The sequence below is a fragment of the Ambystoma mexicanum genome, chromosome 14 (genome assembly GCF_040938575.1).
Source record: "Ambystoma mexicanum isolate Mex_15411 chromosome 14, UKY_AmexF1_1, whole genome shotgun sequence".
Lineage (NCBI taxonomy): Eukaryota > Metazoa > Chordata > Amphibia > Caudata > Ambystomatidae > Ambystoma > Ambystoma mexicanum.
In genome coordinates, this window is record NC_090940.1 from 618,691,809 (window position 1) to 618,716,027 (window position 24,219).

A 24,219-nucleotide genomic window follows, 5' to 3' on the forward strand; every position below is an offset into this window, starting at 1 on the left:
GGTAAACTAACATCCCATTCTCCCCCCTCCCTCTCACTCCCTCTTTGTGAAACCCTTCAGCATTTCCCCCCAGTTTGTAGGCCGAGAACCTGAGCGCATCTTGAACAATCGTATAGCGGTCTCTGTAATTCAGCAGTTTTGACACAATTGGTCTTGGAGGTGGGCCAACTGGTGGTTGCCTTCCGGGCACTCTGTGTGCTCTCTCAAACGCAAACCACATGGTTAGCCCCCTGACCTTCAGCACATCTCTATCACTCTGCTATCCATACCCTTTGTCTTCTCTCTCCTTACGATTCCATTTCTTCCTCGCTCTCTGTTCTTGGCTGGCTTCCCTTCCACTCTCAACTTAAATTTAACTTCCTTTGTCTTGTCTTTAAATCTCTTCATGATCTTGCCCCCCCTACCTTTCCTCTCTCCTCTAATTCCATGCTCCCTCTCGCCCCCTCCAATCTGCTCATCTCTTCCTACTCTGTTCCCTCACTTCCCTGTGGCCCCTCTCGTTTCCGATCATTTCAGCTCCTTGCTACACTGGAATTCTCTACCTCTCTCTATCCGCTCCATTTCCTCACACCCCTCTTTCCGTTCTTCCTTGAAATCTCATCTTCTCCATTCCCCCGTCCTGTTAACTTCATTGCTTCCCTCTTACTCTTCCTCTGTTCTGCTTCTCTCTTTCAATCCTAGGCAAATTGTTCTACTTACTGTTTTTGATGGTTTGGCTCATGTTTACAATTATGCTTCCAATTTATTGTAATGTATCTTGTTGTTGCTATGTAAAACACTTTGAATTAAAGCGCTCTATACATTTAATAAATGCAAATACATCTGTGAAGAGACGTTACAAGTATAGTTCCATATTAGGGCCCTCCTCGCCTTCCTCCACCCCCAAAATTCTTATATTGCTATGCCTTGACCGGCTCTCAGCATCCTCTGTCCGGTTCTCAAGAGCTCTTGTCTCCATTGCCAGTGGGTTAGTCTACTCTGCAGCATTGTGACCGTGTCTTCAACTTCGCCAATTCTGGCCACACACAGTTAACCGCCCTTTAACCTCCAAAACCCACAGCTTTCCCCCGGAAAAGGGATTTAGATAGAAGGCATTTCCTGACCTGAGAAGGCAAGAAGAAGGCCAAAGAACAAGCGGGGAAACCTTGTGGCACAGCCATCTTGGTGATTGCCACCTTAGTAGCTATTTGAGGTGAATGCAAAAGTTCAAGAGTAAAAAATATCTCTGCTGCCACCCGCTCCTTTTAGGCACAATGTACAAGTAACCAAAACACAATTATATAAAAAGATAGAAGGGTACCAAGTATCCTAACTGCACTTCACTGTAAGGTGATGTGTACAATTGTAACAATACAAGAAATTCCCAAAGAAGGACAAAGTTTCTCAGTATTGACAGTCTTGGGGACTAGTCACTTTGCCCACAAGATTGAGCAAAACGGGCAAGAGAAGAAGGCTTTACTTCCAAAAACTCAGGACAGGGTTCAAAGCAAGCAAAAAGAAAGGGTGTCCCATAGAAATCTATGGAAGGAGAGCAGCAAAAAGGAAAATCTTTGCTAACAAATGAGCATACCTTACTTAAGTAGACTCTCCATTATCGGGTGCAACATAGTTTGTCTACTCGTAGCGAGATGGTCCCAGTTTGTTGGTAGCCACCAACCCAAACAGCTTAGAGTTCTTTTGGTGCCACTGCCTCCTTGAGCTTATGCAGCCTCCATCAAATCCAGTTAGCACTGCCGAATAGTTCCTAGTCTTTGCCCCTATCCTAGCAAAACTGTAGGCTTTTATGCCACACATGCTCTCCAAAACACTTGCAGCATCACTATCTTCCATTTTAGGAGCTGTCAAAGGCCAATGAGTCAGGTCTTGGGCCGAACAGGTTTTATTATTCATACATCTTTAACCCTTCAAGTCAAGATAGTGGGTTAAAATCTGATTCAACCCTGGGGATAATGTACATGCACATCCACAAATCCGACCAAATGGAGGTAAAAAGGAAGTGTTTTACTAAAGAACACAGGTTGGAGGCAAAGGTGTTATCTGGCAAACCAGAGCACATCCTTCCACTTTTATTGCACAAACCTTGATCAGTGGTCCTATTGAAGAGTTCCCTTGCTCCTTTTGTGGGTAGAGACCTAGATATTTCTGGTACTCCAAACTCTGCTTGTGATCATCACCCTTTTGAGGTGTTTGGTAGGAGATGGCACCCAGGCATATGTCTGAATCCCCTTGTAACACAAGAGTAGAGTGGACTTGTCTGCCCTTGGTAAATCACATTGCATGCACTCCCTCTTGGGGAATATCAAAAAAACAGTTTGGAGGGTTCCTGGCCCACATATGTTTCTAGAGAAGATTGAAGGCAAGCGTCCCCAGCCAGCACGATCCTCCCCACAATGAGAGACAATGAAGGACTCTCCCAATATCGGGAATAAAGCCAAGACAGAGTGCGGGTGAGCTTAAATGGGAGTTTATCAATCAGAATAGGGCATGCAAAGAACTCTGCAAACTCCGAGAGCGCTCTGTCTGACAATAGCAAAGACAGGCGTATATATTTACAAAAAAGTCATAAGAACCTACATACTATAGGGGGCACAAGTTCAATGGGATTGGGTGGCGATGACTAGCTATAGGTGCTGCTGCGAGGTGGTTGGCCTTGGCTGGAAGACGTCACTGGTCAGCCTCGTGGGTTGGGCTGGGCCTGGCGGGTTGGCTGAGTTCATCCGGGCGGTGTTGTTGTGCCATCGCGGCCAGTGTCAGAGATGAATGTCTTTTCCTTACTTATTTGCCCTAGGCCATGCACACCGCAGTCATTCAGTCATTGTAATATTATCTTCTTTAGTAAATCTTCCAATAGGTTATTCTACAGGTTAATGCAACACAGGAGGAATGTACCTTGTGAGGGGTCTGATGGTAATACGTCAGGACATGGTTACCAGGGTCCTGTTGACCGGGGCCATAGGTCGAGGTGCTAAGCTTCAGGGCCTGGGACGGGCGGTACAGGTCTTTCAGTCTTGTTAGAAGTTGTTATGGATGTGCCGCTGTGTGTTGTCAAAGTATTGGGTGTCCTGATTGCACAGGGCCATAAGTCTAAAATGATCGGTGGGTTGTGGGGTTTACGAGGGGGCGCCTTTGGAAGTGTGTGTTCAGGCGGAGGTTTACTGCTGTGCTGTAAATAATGCAGGTGGCGGGCCGTGGCCTTGGGTGCTGCAGAGGGGGCTACAAATCTTTGAAGCGGCTCCAGTCTGGTTGGGGGAGGTGGAGCAGCGCGGCGCGGGGCTCTGCTCTCATGGTTGGCAGTCTTCGCAGGGTGGGAGGGGGAATGGCCTTGCACATATTTTCAGAAAGGTATCTTCCTCGTATGTTGCCGACTTTAGGTAAAAACATCACAAACATTTGAGCACTCTATAATACGTATTCAAATCACTTTAAAACATACATTTCAACTTTGCTGGATGTGTCTCAATTATATCCAGCCTGAGCACCTTATTCGTACACTATGTTTTAACAACTACAGTATTTGGTTATATGCATATACATTTGCAGTAAGCGAGGTAGTAATGTGGTTGGTGGAGTACATAGAAAATGACCCGCCACTGAGCGTGACGGTGGTGGCACATAAAGGGCTTAGACATACACACATGACAAGTGCATTCTCGCGCATCCTTCACATGAGCCCTCTGTATGGTTACATTCGTCCTCTCGTGTACTCTAGCAGCATTAGTTCAGTTTTGGCGCAAAACCATGGAGTGTAAGTTTCCCAGTGATACACGTAACAAATAGATCCCTGGAACGCTCCTTCATTATTAGTACCCAACTGCAGGGGTGTGGGCTCGCCATTGCTTATACCATGGAAGCATGCTTATTATGTTTATACATTTTACAGGTTTTTGTAATATAAGAGATTTTGTGGAGCAAAGCATACTTTGCAAGTGGTCTTGGCATTAATAGGTAAAGACTTTCAGCCATCTGATGACCATTTTACAGTTCTCTTCATCGCCCAGGCCCGCTGGCCGGGTCATGCTGGGAGCGATGATACACTGCGGAAGGTGAAATGTTACAATGTTAATGTATTACGCTAGCTCATGTCCGTCTTGTTCGTGGGAACGGGCTCGCAGCGGACCTGCCATGGTGCTGCGGCGACAGGGATAACTGAAACTTTTCCTAAGGTGGGGGCCGCGCTACAGTGCGCTGAGCTCACACCATTTTTAGTAGACAAAATGGTTTCTGAGGCCTAGCTAGATTCAATACGTGCGGGCAATGTCTTCAGCAGGTGAGCCATCCACCACCTGGGCCCTGGTGGTAAGGAGGGGACGCCCGATGAGCCATGGCCCTCACTTGGGGTGGAGATGCGGGCAAGGGGGGTCTTTTGGACCACTCCTCCCCTACATTTCCCCCCTTTCGTTACTTAAGTAACGAATACTTTGAGTCCTCCAGCCTTCTACATTCTGCTTCGTCCATCACTGCCTCGTCTCATGCAGGTGTGCCTTTTATGGGCATCCATGCTCTGCACACCCCCCGTAAGCTTTCCCCTCTCCTGGCATATTCATCTGGGGTACAAGTCAGGTATATACATCCGCCATCTCCCGCCAAATCTACCCACACCTCCTGGTACCATTCTAGTACACGGGGCTCTCTAATGGTGGTGTGCCATGCTTTATCTATGATATCTTTGTCGTGATAGATAGGCACTAGCTGATATCTTGGTGTGTCATCTGTTCCTGTTTGTACCTGCACTTCCTGCATGTTTTGTATTGTCCCACGGGTGTTGCCCATTGTCACCATCATCATTGCACCATTTGGTACTGTGTTAGCACAAACTCGAAGACCCACCTGGCACAGGCAAAAAATTAAAAGGAGGAACACCACAGCTGGCATCAAAAATTTCACAGTTGTTCCAAGCCATGAGGGGACCCAGGAGAAGATGTTATCGAACCACGTACTGTCTTCTGCTCCACCTTCCATTTTCATTTTTTCTCCTAGGTTGTGGACTGCTTCGATCACATGGGACAGGGAGCCGTTCTCTGCGTCTTCAGAAGGTACGAAAGTGCAGCAGGCACTTCCTATTTTTCGGCAAACACCTCCATCCATCGCCGTCAACAGGTCCAAGACATACCTGTTTTGCATTGTCATCAGCCGTAAAGCCCTTAGTTCCACTTTTATTACGTTGAACCCTTCTTCAGTGTCATTGGCCAGCTGAATCAATTCCCAACGTGTTATCTGGAGCCATTTTGCGTTTGCCCTTGCTTGGACACTTGAGATGAGTGAAGCAAAGAATGTTTCTGCTGAGCTGAATAATCGATATTTGTCTGGGATCTGAGCCAATAGTTCTGATGATTCCTTTGATATGTAGTTTGATGCACGTCTGTTACGGGTCAGCACCTCTCCCTTGTTTCCGGAAGACAGGACATACATTTGTGACTCCGCAGTCGGCTGGGCTGCTGTCATGATCTCTGCTTCCAAAAGGTCCGGGTTTTCCCAACTCCCTTGGAAGCAGATCCATAACCCAGGTTCCGAGTGCCAACCAGTCCCAATTGGGACCTTTTGGACCCAGTCCTGGCGCCAGTGGCACCAGGCTCATAAATATGCCCAGTCCCAGCGCTGGAAGCGCCGGGCTCATAATGCTTGGGTGGACTTACCTTCAGCAGACCATGCTGCTTACTTGCCTGCCAGTTGAGCCTCTGATCCTCTTCTGTTTGGAACTACTTGCCACTCCCTAGATTCAGAACACTGGAACTCTTCTGGAAGGCAGGAACTCTTTTCTTACCAGGAACTCTTTTCTTACTTAGGCGTGGCTGTGGAAGGAGACACCTAAGCACTACAGGAGGCTATTTAAACCACACCCGGTGGATGAATCTTGCTTTGCGTTATTCTGCAACCTCTGCAGCAGAACGCTCATCGTGTCTTCTGCATCCGGTCCTGGGCCTAAGGAAAAAGGCTTACCATCCTGAATCCAGTCTTCAGCAACACCTATAAAGACAAGAAAGAACAGGTTAGCATTCCGGCATCTGAAAGGCAAAGGCTTACCATCCTGAATCCAGTCTTCAGCAACACCTATAAAGACAAGAAAGAACAGGTTAGCATTCCGGCATCTGAAAGGCAAAGGCTTACCTACTCTTCGTGCGCTCCGGAGGTCTTCACACTGCATTCCGGCATCTGAAAGACAAAAGTTTACCAACTCTTCGCACGCTCCGGAGGCCTTCGGCGCTGCATCCCGCATCTGAAAGACAAAACAAGGTGCGTTTAAAGACATTGGGGAACTTTAATACTCACGTGCCATTACTCCTTTCCACATCTAATCCAGTGGGTATTCCGGCACCCTGCAGCCGCTCCGAACTCGTACCTGCAAAATAAAAAGACAGTTAGAGCGCATAGTGAAGCAGGCAACAAGCGCTTACTTACGTGCTTCCAGGCGCTTCTATTCATCACACGGGCTCCATCTTCAACTCACTTCAGCCCGTCATCCGCCATCGCCGGAACCCTGCAAAACAAGAGACATCATTACTAAAGACTTTAAAGACATTTGAATGACTCGAAACTTACCGTTTGTGCAGTAAACGACGGACAGCAGTGCTCTGAAGTCAAGAGGCCTGCGCTACCTATCCAGTGAAGAAACTGGTTACAGCACCCTGCCCCGAGGCAGATGGAGAGCTCGGCATTCACTTACCTAAGGTGAGAGCGTTAACCTTTGGGGGTCTACAGGAGAGGAGAAGAAGAAAGAGATAGGGACACCCCAATAACCCCAGTTCATTAACCCCATATTTTCTATCTGCAGACATCTTACTCTACACGTCAGGCATACAGTGCACAGAGGTCCAGCCCAAAGAGCCAACCGGGTGCTACACATCACCTTTGAAGATACGGTAGTCGCCCAGTCAAGACCGGCGCCTCTGCGAGAATCAGGTGAGCGTTACAGCTGCACTCTGTTGTATGCGTTCCTGTGTCTTTTTGCTCCCATCGATGTGGCTTTCTGGTATTACCATTAGGGCTGAGTGCAGAGTGGCCATTGAGCAGCTGCCACTCCATGACTGGGGTAGGTGCAGGTATGCCTGGTTGCCGCATACCCAATACGTGTCCATCAGGGCCGCTGTCCCTTTTCTCAGATCTGGGATGGTGAGGGTTTTGTTACAGTTCTTGTTGGTCCCCATGGAGGTTTTCCCTTCTCCTTTAAAACATAATTAATAGTCTATTTCGTTCTGCAGTTTGAAGGGTTTTTCAATGGCTGTTACCCAAGTTAGTTTTGAAATGTGTTCCTTCCACACTGGTGTGCATGTTTCTTCTATCCACTGCAATTTCTCCGGTGCCACACCTCTCAGTGCTTCAGCTTTACACATTACTTCTTCATCCTTCCACTTGTTGTCCGAAAAAAGTGTCCCTTGTATTACAAAAAATGGTTCTTCCAGACATACCACCCCTGCCGTCTTTGGATAGCACGTTTTCTCGTTCTGCAGCATTTCAAAAGTAACTTCATGTGCCTGGAAGGTGTTCTTAATCCTGCATAACGTGAGATGAAGGAGACATTGGGCATCTATAATTGGCAACTCTTTGGGTAGCAATACTTTGGGTGTACCTGAAGCGTGAGGGATGAGGGAGCAGACATAACAGCTCTCGTTTGTTGTTTGTTTAGCTGTGGCACTCATATCCGCATACCATTTATTTGTTTGGTGGGGGTGTCGTGGGTCTTCCATTTTATCTAGACCTAACCCATAGTACTCATCATACTTCCTCCTCCCTGCTTCCCTCTTTCGTCTGTTGTTCTTGTTCCTCATGTACTTCCCAACTTCCTGGGCGAGGGTTAAAATAGACCCCCCTTTCTCATTCCCGCCCCCCTTGGCCCATGCATCATATAATATTTCGTGTATTGCTAGCAGCTTTTCCTTTTCGTCCCTAACGTTATCTTGCAGGTTGTTGTTTAGTATGGGGGCAGGCTGGCTGGTGGGGGTGTCATACAACCATGATATGGCAGACGGGTTTCGGTCATTTAAACTGCGGGCATTGTAATTAGATATCCCTGGTGGAGACACTGTGTTGTTTTGCATTCCACCCTGTGGCTCTTTCTTTTGTAAGATGACAGCATTGGATGGTGTGGTATGATAACCCCATACAAGTTTAGTTCCGTCCCATACCAAAAAATCACCCTCCCTAGTAATGACACTTGCAGTTGTATTGATCCCAGTAGTGCTGTTAATCCCTCCCCCCTCGTTCATCTCGATAGAGATGAACGCTACAAACCAATATGTAACCAGGCCAAACATTAGTATAAAAAACAATGTAATGCACACAGATAATCCACACTCATACGAATATCTGCATTTCTCATGTAATAATTCTCTCATTCTACTAATTCTATCCGTTGCAGGCTGCCCGTTAGATGCCATGGTAGCTCCTGTTTGAGATATAAAAGTGCATTAAGTGCATGCATGTAAACATTTTGTTGGCACTATTAGTGCCTATATATATTGACAGGGTCTGGAAGCGGGTAGGGTTTGTGGGGACGGGGATGCACAGACAAGGGTATAAACACTTCATAATTTGATCACTTACATATAAATCCACAAGATAAAAAGAAAAAACGTTTTTTTTTTGTTGTAACATTTTTAAAGGAATGCAAGTATACTTATCAACCATATTCCCATTCAGGTACATTACTGTCACACATACACAAGTTCATATTCAGACATCCTGCTCAGTTGCATTGTTTGCTGTTGTCTGTGCCTCCTCATCCACCTCCTCCTGCACATTACTATATGCTTTTCGTACATCTGTCAAGTGCACCCAGTATCTCAAGCCCTTCACTTTCACTGCCGTGGGCGTGCAAAACACTACCTCGTATGGGCCATGGAACCGTGGTGCATTCCATCGACGCACAAAACTTCTGACATAAATTGAGTCGCCCGGCATTAGCTGTAGCGGTTGTTCAGGCTCCGTGACAGACCCTGTTATGTTCCCCTCCTCTCTAGTGAAGGGTGGAGAGAGCTGCTTTGATATCGCGCGCGCTGCCCTTGTCAATTTCTTCAAATAGTCTGTGAACTCATCTCCCAGTATCGCGGCGCTTCTGTGTGCATCTGAGTGTTCACGCAGTGGAGAGTGTGCTGTGTTCATTCGTCTCCCAGTCACGATCTCGTGCGGGGACAAATGGTGGTCTTTGCTTGGCTGATTTCTCAGCTCAAATAGCGAAAGGGCCAGACAGTAACTCCAATTATTTTTCAATGAAAAGCATAGTTTTGATAACCTGCCTTTTAACAGTCCGTTCATCTTTTCCACTACGCCATTACTTTGAGGATGATAAATCGAACATAATTTATGTTTTATTCCCAATAATGTAGTAACTTCCTTGAAAAGCTCATTTACAAAGTGAGTGCCATTGTCGGAGCAAATCACGTCACAAATTCCCCAGTGCGGGAACACTTCCCTAACTAAGAACTTTGCAGCGCTTTTGGCATCTGGTCGTGCACATGGGCCTGCTTCTACCCACCTTGAGAATGGGCATACAACCACGATCATGTAACGTGCTCCATTACACCTTTCCCCCATGTCCGCGTAATCAATATGTAGCTCTCTGAATGGGCCAATGGGTTTTGGAATTGTTCCCCGGAGCGTGCGTAATGTCATTCCTGAATTGTATATCTGACATGTTGTGCATTCCATCGCTAATCGAGATACGTGTTCCTGGAGACAGGGCACGAACCATTCTTCCTGTATTTCTGCTGCGATGTGCTGTCTGGTATTGTGTGCAGGGAAGTGTAGTTGTTGAAACGCAATTTCTAATAACTTGATTGGCATTACCACTTTCCCTGAGTTGTTTTGTCGCCACAGTAAGTCTGTTGCCGATTTGCTGCACCCTCGTTTTGTCCACATCAATTTTTTGTCTGCACTGGCTCCTTCCTGCAATTCTAGTATTTGTGATATAGGCATCATGCTGTAGCCTTCTGGGAGCTCTTCGTTTGTCTTGTGCTGCAACATGTACTCACCCGCTTCATATTTCTGAAAATAGGAGGCTTCCTTGGCGGCAGCATCCGCTGCCGCGTTTCCCAAAGACACAACGTCTGTGTTGGATGTATGTGCTTGGCACTTCACTATTGCTACCGCAGTAGGGTTTTGTAGGGCTTTGTAGGGCTTTGTACTGTCGTTGTCATGTAAGCTGAGTCTGTATATATTGTCACTGCGCAACCCTTTGCTGCATGTAGTGCTTCTATCAGCGCAATCAGTTCTGCTGCTTGCGCGGAGTAATGTGATGGGAGGCGGTACTGTACTAGTGTTTCATACTCACCGTCTTCTAATCTCACCACTGCCATGCCCACATGTTTTTCTCCTGTGTCCACGTCAATCGATGCAGACCCATCCACGAAGTACACTTCCCCCTCACTCAGAGCGTTCTCACACACCACTGTGTCCTCCCCTCTTTCTCCTGTGTAAGTTGCACAATCGTGGTTCTGCATGTCCTCTAGTGTGCATGCTTCTGTAATGAATGTTGCGGGGTTCTCTGTCTTGCATCTCACCACATGGATATTGGCGCTAGACAATATGATCTCATAGGCTGTTGCCCGCTGTGTAGTCGGTGTGCTTTTTGACCTCTCAAGTATTGCAAATAATGAATGTTCCACAAACAATGTCACAGGGCATCCCATTACTATTGTGGCACTTTTCTCAATCGCGAACGCGGCTGCAGCGAGTGATTGCTCGCACGCGAAATGGCCTTGCATCACGGCATCTAAAGTACCACTATAGTAAGCCAGAGGCTTGTGTCCTAGGGACGTTTTTTGTGTCAGAACAGCTGTCATGAGTGTTCCCTTGCAGTGGGAGAATAAGTAAAATTTGCGTCCATAATCAGGATTTGCTAGCACTGGAGCACTTGAAATTAACTCTTTTAGTGATTGGAATGACGCTCTCATATCTTCTGACCATTCTATTTTTTTGTTCTCCTGTTGTGCTTCCTTGAGTGCTTGTAGGAGGGGCCTCGTGTATGCTGCATAATCTAATATCCATGCTCGGCAATAGTTGCACATTCCCAAGAATTTCTGCATGTCTTTCACTGTGGTGGGTTCTCCTACTGATTTTATCGCTTCTACTCTGTCGGGGATTATTCTTTTTCCATCTTTTGATATCAGCTGTCCCAAGTATAAGACCTCTGTCATGCAGTACTGTTGCTTTCCCTTGTCTACCTTGTACCCCTTGTTGGCCAATAGTGTTAGGAGTGTTGTTGAATCTTTTCTGCATGTGTCCTTGTCTTGTGCACACACTAGCAAATCATCTACGTACTGAATGATTGTACTCTCAACTGATAGGTTTCCCAAGTCTTCATGCAATATGCGGTTGAATATGCTTGGGCTCTCACAGTATCCCTGCGGTAACCTGCAGTGTTCATATCTTTTTCCCCCCAGTGTGAATGCTGTCGGGTATCTACTTTCTTCAGCAAGGGGGATTGAGAAAAATGCATTTTTCAAGTCCACTACTGTGAAATGTGATGACGTTTTTGGGATGCTGCATAATATTGATGCAGGGTTCGGGACCAAAGGGAACTCTTTCTGGATTACATCATTTAGGGGGCGTAAATCCTGTATCATCCTCCAAGACCCTCCCTTTGCTTTTTTGATTGGATAAATACATGTGTTACATGGGGAATTTGAGGGCACTATTATCCCTTGTGCTAGTAGTGCATCTAGTGTTTCTTTTATCCCTTGTTCAGCTTCACGGGACAATGGATACTGTTTCACTCGGGGTAGAATTGCTCCTTGCTTTAGTTTTATTATCACAGGTTGTACTCCATGCAACAGCCCTACATCATGGGGGCCTGTTGTCCACAAATTCTTTGGTACGAGTCTCATGTCATCATCAAAAAATGACGGCGGTGCTCCTACCACAGCCATCAGTTGAGCGGGGATTTCCCTAGCTTGAATCAATATGTCACAGGGCATTGCTATTTCCATTATAATCTCACCATCCCCCTCTGCATCTGAAAAGAGATCCTCGTCTGTTAAGTCTCTTAGGGCGATGTTGGCATCCGTGCACAGTACTTGTCGCCACTCACATCCTTCCATATCTAATCCAATCACAGCAATCCTTTTCGCTGATACCTGTACAGCGTGCAGGTCTAATGATACCACTGACCCTGGGGCTGTGTCCGGGCACCCTATGGGGCGGAAGAGGAACTCTGCTGGAATCCTCCAGTCCATTTTTCTCAGCTCTGGAATTATGAGGGCCAATGTCTTTAGCCCTTCGATAAACATTTCCTCATTTTCCGGCAACCCCCGTACTTCTTGTGTGGTTGTGTGGGCTTGTACTAACAACATTGCACGCAATGGGCATATTCCGGGTGTTGAACACACTATACCCCTCTCAGTGAATGATATGGTCATGTTGAGTTTACTCAGGAGATCCCTCCCTAATAAATTTATTGGTGAGTGTTCATAATACAGTAAAGGTGTCTTTACAGTCTTACCCCCCACTGTTACATCCAATGCTTCTGTGTAAGGAACTTCAATTACAGCCCCAGAGAACCCCTGCGTCTCTAACTTCCGGTTAGATAACGGGAACCGGCCCTCTCTGATGCATGATTTCTCCGCTCCCGAATCAACCATGAATATGAACTGCTTGTCTCCTATCTGCGCCCCTACCAATGGTTCCTCTGCTGCATCGTAGGTGGTAGGTAGAACTGGACACGCAAGTGTTCTCTGTGGGTTGTCCTATGCGGGGTGTCTCATCGCCCCCCCCTTGATTAAAGACACTCCCTGAAACCACTGATACGCTGCTATAGGGTGCTGGTGCGGGGGCCTCGTTTGCTGTTGTCGCAAAAGGGTTGCCTGGCGTATACTGCATATTGTCATTGTTTTGTAGGTGGCTCTGTGTTCTATACTGGTGTCTCTGTTGTTGCTCATTGTTTCCTTGGCCTGGGTTTATCGGTTGTTGTTGTTGTCCCATTGGAAGACCATATGGGCTCCCCGGGTGGGGATGGCCATAATGTTCTACCTCTTGGAACCCGTTGTTGGGTCTGCCTCTGCACTCCCTAGAGTAATGCCCCCATCTCCCGCAGTTCCAGCAACTTCCTTGTGCACCTCTAGGACCCTGCCATCCACTTCCTCCCATTCCCCCGTCCACCTCCTCTTCGGCCCCTGTACCCACCTCGTCCCCCTCGAGGGGTCCACTCTTGCCACTGCGGACCTCCGCCTTGCTCCTGCTCGTTCCACTGCCGCTGTCCTGTTCCCGCCCAATTAGTTGCCATCCTTCCTTGTATTGCTATCAGCCCCTCCTCCTCTTCATCTCCCTCCCTGCTGTGTGGGAGCGTGGCTACTGCTGCTGCAACCTTCACCAACTTTGTCTGTACTAATTTCGCTTCGTCTGCCAATCTTTTCTGCGCTACCTCCTTCTCCCTTTCCTTTATTCGCTTACAATGGTGCACTATTATGCTCTGAATCTCAGGCCATCCCTTTGCTTCAATACCTGCTATCTTGTCGAGCGCTTTTTGCACTTCCTTTGGGAGCCCTCTTTTTATAATGAAGTAAAATAAAGATGTCGATTGATACCAGGGCGTGCCCGTTTCTGCTCTCCACATCTCTTGGACCCGAAAAATGTAATCCATAGCCTCCTCCCCGTCATTCATTGTACACTGCATTACTGACTGTAAGTCTGGCGTATCTGGGAATGTTTCTCGCAAGGCATCCCACACCCTGGCACGCACTGTGTTAAAGGAGGCTCCGTCATGGCGGTCGCAGTCTAATATTCCTCCCGGGAAACCGGCCTTGACCCATACTCTATCAGCTTGATCCCCCACTGCTGATACAAGCAAACTCTTCACATCTCCTATTGCTAGGGGTACCCCGGCAGTGTGTTTCTCAGAGGCGTATATCCATTTACTTGCCCCTCCCGATAACGGGGGCAATAGCTTTAATAAATTGGCTTTATCCATCTGAGCCCATGGGATGTAATTCGGCCTCCCTCCTCCCCTATGTATTAATGGGAGCTGTAGCTTTCCTTTTGTCGTTGTATCTGCACCCGTTTTGGCTGTTGATGTTCCCAGTGATGCCATTTTCCCCACCCTGTTCCTTAATCGTCCCGTCCACTCATCATCCAGTGTTCTCATTGAACATGTACCATCCACCCCTTCACTTCCTCCTCCCATTGCCATGCTCAACCTGTCGCTTTCTTCTAAACCATCCCTTATATCACATAGTAGTTCCTCTCTGTCCCCTGTAGGCCTTTCTTCATTATCAATACCTCCCTCTCGTGTCCCTACTTCAATTATCCGTGTCGGTTCTTCCTCAATTCTGAACAGTATCTCACCTTTCTTCCACCCGTCTTCAAGTGTTCTATTCTCACTCGGCGCTCTAGACGTGCGCCCTGATCTTACTGCATTAAGTGCTGTTTGTTCACATATGTCTTTTATCCTTGAGAGCTCATCTTTCGCTATTGAGAGCCTTGATTGTAAATCATCTGTTAGTTTTTCTATGTCCACCCTTTGTGTACTTGCCTGGGCTCGCTCCCTTGTACTTTCATATGACGAGGGTGCCGTTGGTCGGTGGGGTGTAGTAGTTGTCGGGGGAGGCACATAAGTGGGGTCGCTGTACCCCTCTGCGGGCACAGGCTTGTTCAATATCGGGTACAAACTTATTACCTCTATTGGTGGCTCTACTTTTGACAATTCTTTAGCATCTTTCTGTATCATCAGTGGATTGTCTGTGGTGGATGGTAGGTCAGGGTTTACTGCTGGTGCTTTAGGCGGTGGTATCTCTTCAAATAACCTCCAGAGATCCAATATTTCCCTCCTATTGTGCAGGTGCTTCCCCTTGTATTTCAAACAAATGCATGTGGCCACCATATCCAGAACACTTTTATCAAAGGACCCTCCCCCTGGCCATATCTGGGGTAGCCCCTCTCCCTTCAGCTCTGTTATCCATTAGTCGTGATATTTCTTAATCCGCTCCGCGTACCCTGGTAGATTCTTACAAATATGTGATAAAGGTGTTTCGGCCCCCATCTTTGTGCCCTCCTAGTACTTGTGTGTCTCTGTGTGTCTGCAACTATAATGTAGATGTATTATCAATATTATTTTTCGTTTTCTACTTCACATTCAATAATGGGCTCCTTTGTGCTCTTCCCCCTGCCTGCACAATACAAAACTGGCTGTACACGGTTTCTATTCTATTCTCTTTGGGGGGCACATACAAGAGAAAACCATCATTTATTTTGACAATATCAACCCGGAAATCAAAAAGGTACACTCACTTCACCTTGTCATTTTTGTCTTCAAGAAGCTTTATCCGGCCACACTTACCATGACCATTCAATTACTATGCATTTATAGCCATTTTACACACTCACAGCACCGAATTGTCTTCTGACGCATACGAGGTGCACACACCTTTTTGTAACACTCTATTCACAATTTAGGCTGCCCTCCCTTTCCTCCCTAGCCGGCTGTCCCTGTCTGTCTTATTCAGATATATTGATGCGCATATATATATTTTGATCTGTTTTTCCCCTCTTCTAGTAAAACTCCTCTGTCTCTTACTTTCTCACTAACGTTTTGTACTGATCTCACCTTTATTTTCCCCCCAACCCTTAAAGAAAAGAATAGAAAAAAGGAATAGCAGTCACTAATATATTCTCCGTGTCCCCCTTTGCCAGACACTTTTAACTTATTATCCACTTCGTCATATATTCCCAGTACTAGTCAAGATAGCACTATGCGACGCCGCCTTCCACCCCCTTTCGGAGCTAGGTTGCCGTCACTTTTATCTCTTATTCACCTCTTAATCCTAATGGCCATATGCAAAGAAAAAGCAAAGAAAGTCTAAGATGGTCCTTAGTAGACCTACGTGCCCCCCTTTCTACCCCTCCTCGTTCCCTTTCCTAAATTTCCTCCTCCACCCCCTTTATGATCGCTCGCACTCAATACTCACGTGCCCGTCTTGAACCGATAGTCTCCGAAACCGGGTCCGTCCAGGCAGTGTTGCCGTCAGCTCAACAGTCAGCCCCGGCGAGCGGTACTCAAAGGGGATTTTTCAACCGGGATCCCGTACCCTCTCTCTATTGAGTGCGCACTTCTTAGTGTACCGGTCGCCGTTGGCGGGCAGCCTCCCGGAGCCGGCTCACTGTGCGTATCCCTTTTCGACCGGAGATTCTCGTGCCAAAAGGGGACGGTAATGTTAGGTCGGGAAAGAATAATAATAATCACGCTTTCGGGGTCACCACTGAAGGCAAGCGTCCCCAGCCAGCACGATCCTCCCCGCAATGAGAGACAATTTGTTTGTTTTTGTTTATTTGTTCATTAATTTGTATAGCGCACCTGACCCAAAGGTATATGGGCGCTTAATCTTCGAGTTACAGGCAAGGTAGGGTACAATTATACAGTGATGAAGCAAAGGTATACAAGACAGGATAGCAATTCGTGCATAGACAGTAATATAGCAATGAAGGACTCTCCCAATATCGGGAATAAAGCCAAGACAGAGTGCGGGTGAGCTTAAATGGGAGTTTATCAATCAGAATAGGGCATGCAAAGAACTCTGCAAACTCCGAGAGCGCTCTGTCTGACAATAGCAAAGACAGGCGTATATATTTACAAAAAACGTCATAAGAACCTACATACTATAGGGGGCACAAGTTCAATGGGATTGGGTGGCGATGACTAGCTATAGGTGCTGCTGCGAGGTGGTTGGCCTTGGCTGGAAGACGTCACTGGTCAGCCTCGTGGGTTGGGCTGGGCCTGGCGGGTTGGCTGAGTTCATCCGGGCGGTGTTGTTGTGCCATCACGGCCAGTGTCAGAGATGAATGTCTTTTCCTGACTTATTTGCCCTAGGCCATGCACACCGCAGTCATTCAGTCATTGTAATATTATCTTCTTTAGTAAATCTTCCAATAGGTTATTCTACAGGTTAATGCAACACAGGAGGAATGTACCTTGTGAGGGGTCTGATGGTAATACGTCAGGACATGGTTACCAGGGTCCTGTTGACCGGGGCCATAGGTCGAGGTGCTAAGCTTCAGGGCCTGGGACGGGCGGTACAGGTCTTTCAGTCTTGTTAGAAGTTGTTATGGATGTGCCGCTGTGTATTGTCAAAGTATTGGGTGTCCTGATTGCACAGGGCCATAAGTCTAAAATGATCCGGTGGGTTGTGGGGTTTACGAGGGGGCGCCTTTGGAAGTGTGTGTTCAGGCGGAGGTTTACTGCTGTGCTGTAAATAATGCAGGTGGCGGGCCGTGGCCTTGGGTGCTGCAGAGGGGGCTACAAATCTTTGAAGCGGCTCCAGTCTGGTTGGGGGAGGTGGAGCAGCGCGGCGCGGGCCTCTGCTCTCATGGTTGGCAGTCTTCGCAGGGTGGGAGGGGGAATGGCCTTGCACATATTTTCAGAAAGGTATCTTCCTCGTATGTTGCCGACTTTAGGTAAAAACATCACAAACATTTGAGCACTCTATAATACGTATTCAAATCACTTTAAAACATACATTTCAACTTTGCTGGATGTGTCTCAATTATATCCAGCCTGAGCACCTTATTCGTACACTATGTTTTAACAACTACAGTATTTGGTTATATGCATATACATTTGCAGTAAGCGAGGTAGTAATGTGGTTGGTGGAGTACATAGAAAATGACCCGCCACTGAGCGTGACGGTGGTGGCACATAAAGGGCTTAGACATACACACATGACAAGTGCATTCTCGCGCATCCTTCACATGAGCCCTCTGTATGGTTACATTCGTCCTCTCGTGTACTCTAGCAGCATTAGTTCAGTTTTGGCGCAAAACCATGGAGTGTAAGTTTCCCAGTGATACACGTAACAAATAGATCCCTGGAACGCTCCTTCATTATTAGTACCCAACTGCAGGGGTGTGGGCTCGCCATTGCTTATATCATGGAAGCATGCTTTCTATGTTTATACATTTTACAGGTTTTTGTAATATAAGAGATTTTGTGGAGAAAAGCATACTTTGCAAGTGGTCTTGGCATTAATAGGTAAAGACTTTCAGCCATCTGATGACCATTTTACAGTTCTCTTCATCGCCCAGGCCCGCTGGCCGGGTCATGCTGGGAGCGATGATACACTGCGGAAGGTGAAATGTTACAATGTTAATGTATTACGCTAGCTCATGTCCGTCTTGTTCGTGGGAACGGGTTCGCAGCGGATCTGCCATGGTGCTGCGGCGACAGGGATAACAAACTTTTCCTAAGGTGGGGGACGCGCTACAGTGCGCTGAGCTCACACCATTTTTAGTAGACAAAATGGTTTCTGAGGCCTAGCTAGATTCAATACGTGCGGGCAATGTCTTCAGCAGGTGAGCCATCCACCACCTGGGCCCTGGTGGTAAGGAGGGGACGCCCGATGAGCCATGGCCCTCACCTGGGGTGGAGATGCGGGCAAGGGGGGTCTTTTGGACCACTCCTCCCCTACAAGATGAATAACTTGTTTTGTTGAACAGTCGCTGCTTCCACCATCAGTCTCTTGGGTTTGCATTGTTGTAGTAGAGTAAGCAGGGCCTAACCCTTTTCAGCACCTGTCTTGTAGAGGCTGTGGACTCCATGCAGTCATCAGCAATTTTCATGAACATTGACACCCAAATATATTTTACCTTCTATTTAAGAAATAGAGGTGCTTTTAACTTATTTACTGTGGCTGGTCTCTGCTCCCATATTTCTAACAGTCCTTGTACAAAAGTGTTATGTCCAAGTGAACATAGGTTGATAACGTGTATATGGTTGATCTGAAATCCTTGCCGATTTGTTTATTTTACAGGCAGAGGGAAAGAAGTTGGGACTGGTGGGCTGGGTCAAGAATACACAGCAAGGTACAGTCCAGGGGCAGCTACAAGGACCTATTGCAAGAGTCCGTGACATGCAGCAGTGGCTGCAGAAGAAAGGCAGTCCCAAGTCCAGGATCAACCGGGCGGAATTCCGCAATGAGAAGATGATTGCCAAACTGGAGCACTCTGATTTCTGCATTGTAAAGTAATCCCCTTGTGAGCATTGCATATGGACTCTAGTAGACAATTGTTAAAGCACGTTGACTGCAATTTCGTTCTGATTGCAAAGTCCACATTATCCTGTGTACTTCATGCTTAATATGTGTCCTTTAATATTTACATTGTTTTAATATAGTTTGATGTATTTACTGTAATTTATTGTTGGAGAGTGAGAAAGCAGTTTACTATAAGTGTGATGTTTCCCCACCCATCTCCTGTAATATAGTGCTTGACTACAAACTCTTCGTTGTCGTGTCTTTCTTTGGGAGGTCCAGGATGGGTTGACTGAGGGAGGGCACATTTTCTTGCCAAAAATGCAGAAATGAAGGAAAGTTAGGGACCACAGCTAAACTCTACTCCTCTGTTTCTCCAAGTCTAGCATTTGAGCATTACTTGGGTATCTTGCAGTGCCAAATGAAGCACTGGTGTGTCCCTAATCAGCAGCGGTACCAACATAAATGTGTCTTCTAATGAGGTGATGTAGCATAAGCGGATGGGTGTACCCTGCCTCCCAAATAAGGGCACGAGCAAAGCAAGGATCCCTTAACTCGTGCAAAGGTGTGGGTACTGCAATAAGTTGCCCACACCACCATTACCACGCTTCTTGAGCATACATGCATGCTAAGGCTTGTTAGAAAATGGAGAAACCACAAAGAGAAAAACATACCTGATTGATGCACAATACAGCAGCGGCTCAGAACGCAGGTGCAGATAATGGCTTTACACCAGAATGCCAGGAAAAGGGGGAGAGGATGCATTCTAATCAATGAGGACGCTTTTGAGGCCCACCAAGGACTGGCATCTAAAGGTCTGGACATGGTATCTAATATGAGCATGGTGAACAGTATATTTAAAGCCGGTATAGATGGAAGGTACTCCGTGGGGTAAATGTCTTATTTACTCCATAAAGTATAATTTATTATGTACACCATGCTGTAAATATTCTTCGCCATTTCCCCACTTCTGCTTTGGATGGTATTTTAGTTATCTAAAATGCCATATGTTGCCACCATACAGGTTCTTAAGTGCCCAATACCCAGGTTAGATTAGCTTTCATTCTTTCCAGGACCATCATCGTAGGATCCGTTTCTCAGCTGACAGTTGCAATGGAATCGTAGCATTTGCCACTGGGTTTGTAAATGAGGTGTGCAGGACTCTACAGGGCGTTTTGTGGACGTGGAGTATGTGATAGAGTATGCATCTGCGGTGGGGAGAAATGTGTATGGCATTGTGTAATTCTAAGATAAGTAAGCAAAGTTGAGAAGGGCAGGAGCAGAACTGTTAAAATACATTTAGATAATATAATTGTTGTAATCAAACTGTTACCAGAGACAATAAGAAAGCGGCCCATAAAGCCGGTCCAGTTGAAACAGGAGAAGGGAGTCTTTCTCCTGGGGCTATTTATGTTAATAACTTTTGATTAGTGGTAGGGTCAGAGTATGTGAGTTGGGACAGAGGACAGGCATTTTTTGTTTGACAAGCACCAGAGTTATCCTTCAGTTAGGTAGGGAAATCCCTCTAGCTATAGGGAGACACTTTTTACTTGAATAAAGATCTGTATGTGAAATACCACCCCTTTATCCACCTCCTGCTTCTGGCATACCACATATGGTGTAAGAGGTGGGATCATTGTCCATCTGATAAAAGGTGGAGCAAGCCAAGGAGAAGTATATGGTGCAACCAATTACCTCCCATAGGATTGTTGGGTATAACCTGAGCCTTCAGAAACCCACAGTCAGAACTCCCTTAACATCAGAACTACCTGGTAACTCTGACAAAGGAGATATCCTGGAGGAATCCCTTCAGATGGATTCCTTTAAAGCATAACCTATACGAGCCACAATGAGTACCATAGAGACTTCACTGGAACTCTTGGTAGAAAAGCGGACCAGAGGTTTCAAGAAGGATTGGATAGCATAGCCTCCAGTCAGCAGCGAACAATTCTCCCTTATGGCATTTTAAAGGCATAGGGTGATGACCTAGGATTTTTCTTTCAACTTTGAAAGATTAGCTCAGCAGTTTAGTTGGAGCAAATAACTAAAGGTTTGTTACCTCGCCACATTACTGGGTACCACTTCTTTTGATGAATGAAATAGGGTTTATTAAAAAGGGTAGGACAAACTGATAACTTTAACAGAAAAAAGTTCAGGCAGATCTGTTTACATTTTTGCCAAAACTCTATTGGAGTTGGGCACACCAGTCCAAAACACCTTATCCCAATGTGAAAATAATTGGATCCCAGAGTGTTGCGCTTAACCTATATATTCCCGTTCCATATTTTTCATACAATCAAGTACACATCCTCATTTAGTTAACCAATATTCATTGAATGCGCCCAGCCGACACGTGCTTTGACCACTGGTTGTCTTCAAGGCTTTGACATGTGCTTGCACCTGCAATTTAAACTTCTAAAACATAAATGCCAACATCCATAAACATTTGTTCAATGTTGGTCCATGTTTGATAACCAAACCAATAATTCGACAAAATCAATACATCCAAAATGTTTCCAAAGAGGAGAATTCTGCAATGGTTAAACAATGACCAAACAACAAACATATATATCCAATATTCATTCCCAACATTATTGCAAAACTTCATAGCACAAAATAAATGTAAAAGAAATTTGAAAAGATAAAAGAAGGGGGGGCGCTGTTGAGCAGCCTGCAAGATGGCTGCCTAGCTCTCTTGCTCCGTGGCCCGGCTTTCGACCATCTGCCTAAATCAGCAGTTCCCTGCTGCATCTGAGGCTGAAACAGTGGGCATTGTACTACTCATTGACTTTACTACGTGCTGGTCCTTTCCGGGGTGAAAATCGGTGCTCTGAAGCCGCGCCGCCCTGTGCCGGGTGCCTGATAGCTGAGGCCTTCCGTGCCGCGTACTCCAGCAGCGGCCCCCACCCTCGTGGGTTCTCTGAGAGTCGGCTCTGCATCCCTGCTGCCTGCCCGGCCCCTCCGCCCTGCCGTGCTGCGTGGGACCGCTTGTGGCGGCGGGCCGGGTCTCCTCTTTGGCTGCCTTGCTTTGTGGCCTGGCGCTTCCCTCCTCTGACCGCTCTCCCTGGGGCCGGGTGCTCGCGGCCTGCCCGCACGGCTCCCTTCTAGGTCCTTGCCCCCGGATTGTCTGCGGCGGAGCATCACTACTGCAGCGGGCAGGCTGCCTGCATCGCATAGCGGGGGCTGCAGGAGCGGCCCCCTGCAACGAGGACCGAAGACATCACAACACCTGGGCCGCGTACTCCAGCTGCAGCCCCGCTCTCCCTGTGTCCTACGTGAGGCGGCTCCTCAGCGTGTGCTGGCTTCCCCGGTCCCGTACTTCTTGCGGCCGGTGCCGGCGGCCTACCCGCGCGGCTCCCCGCTCAGACCGGCCACGGGGGAGCGATTGTGACGGCGACGTCGCCCTTGCAGCGGGCGGAATCCCTTCGGTGCACCACGGGGGCCGCTGGAGCGGTCCCCCGCAGCAGAGACATCTGGTCGGAGCCGCCTGCCCCGGTGGAGAGGGCCGGATGCTCCGGATCCCGCAGTGACGAAGTGGCTCTCCTGCCGGTGCCTTGTGTGCGGCCCGCCGCTCCTGGTTGGGGGTCGGATCCCGTTGCAAACGCTGCCTGCATCCGCTGCTGAACTACATACAGGTGAGGAGCTGCGGGCTTGGGACTCCCATGCACTGGCCCTTCTTCAGGCTGATATTCCTAAGGGCTGTGCTCTCCTCACTACCTAGGGCGCAGCTGCCCACACTTTCACCGGCCTTCCCCTGGGCTACGCACCCTTAGCTCTAGCGTGGTGGTGCAGCCCCCCTGGTGGTCCTTGTGGCGCCGCTCTGTTCCTGGTCATCCACCGCCTTGCTGCTTGTGACACCTTGGCTGCTTTCCCGTACGTGCATCTGGCTGCCGGCGCCCTGCACTCTCTAAGCGCCTGTTGACGGTGCTGCCCCCCGCGCCCAGCACTCGCGGCCTGTGGCCCCCCGGCCCTGGGGTGCGCCCCACCTGACAGTGCCCCCTCCAGATCACACTGCTGTTTTGGACTGCCTGACAAACTGTCCGCCCTTGCACGGTGGTACTGGTGCCCTGAAACGCACCTGCTTATTGGGCATCTCGCCCCTGCCTCTACACTTCAGGCGATCCTGTTCTATATAGGAGGTTGAGGCCTTCACTTCTCTTCTGACCCTCTTACCCTCTGGGGCCCCGACCCTTTGTGCCTACATCCTACAAAGACTGCACTCTGAGATCTCGGTGTGTCCCCGAACATGTCCAGCAAATCACGCGGGGCCAATAAAGCGGGGGCGATGGACAAGTATGCCAAGACGCTCCCTAGACAGGAGCGGTGGGGGCGGCCTTGCCTCAGGACGACCCAGACACTGGTTCCCTTCAACCGGACCTCACTACTCTGATGGAAACCATGGCTAAGAACTTTGCGTCATTTCATGAAAAACTTGACGACCTCAATGCCAGTGTCGCCTCAATGCGCACCAAGCTAGATCAGCACGACGTTAGGCTGGTTGAGGCCGAGACCAGGATCGGAGCCAACGAGGATGAGGTGCACACACTTCAAAACACGGTCTCAGACCTGGTGCGCGATATGAAACAAGTCTAGGCGAAGTGTGACGACTTAGAGTCCAGATCCCGCAGGAACAGTATTCGCATTGTGGGGGTCCCTGAAACGGTCCTTAAAGGCAAAATGGAGCAAGCTGTTGAAAACCTCCTGAGGGACCTCTTAGGCAATCCCCAACTCTCCCCATTCTTCACGATTGAGCGGGCCCACCGGGCATTGGCCTCTCGCCCCAAGCCGGGCGATTTCCCCAGGCCGATTATTGCTAAGGTCCTCAGTTTCAGGGACAGGGATCACATTCTGCGCTTGGCCCGGGAGAGGGGTGAACTGAAACTGGAGTCTGACTATCCGAATCTTTCCCGACTTCTCCGTTAATGTTCAAATGGAGCGCAGGCAGTTCAACGGTGTCAAGAAGCTGCTCAGAGAAAGGAAGGTGGAATACGCCATGTTGTTCCCCGCAAGGCTGAAGCTCACCCATCGCAATAAGCTATATTTCTTCACTGTCCCGGATGAGGCAGTAAAATTTATTGAATCCCATATTCCCCTTCCCGGCCCTGTGGACGTGCCCGAGGACGAGGGTTGATGTGGCCAATCTTGGCCCCCGTATATGTTACTCCTTCTGTACTACTGGCACTCTTCATCTGTACTTCCTTGCCTACTCATGGATCCTCTATTTCGTATATCCTCTGTTAATCGTAATTTGTTGTGATGTCTCCTTGAAACTTAA

The 24,219-nt window shown here is 47.8% G+C and overlaps 1 protein-coding gene across 1 annotated transcript in view; it reads left to right on the plus strand.

The window, feature by feature from the left end:
- The window catches only part of ACYP1 (acylphosphatase 1), a 43,519-nt gene extending 24,328 nt beyond the window's left edge, over positions 1–19,191 (plus strand). The window contains exon 3 of the mRNA XM_069638054.1: positions 18,726–19,191. Coding sequence (XP_069494155.1) covers positions 18,726–18,941 — 216 coding nt within the window. The 3' untranslated portion in view covers positions 18,942–19,191. The remainder of the gene's footprint in view (positions 1–18,725) is intronic.
- The last annotated feature ends 5,028 nt before the right edge of the window (positions 19,192–24,219 follow it).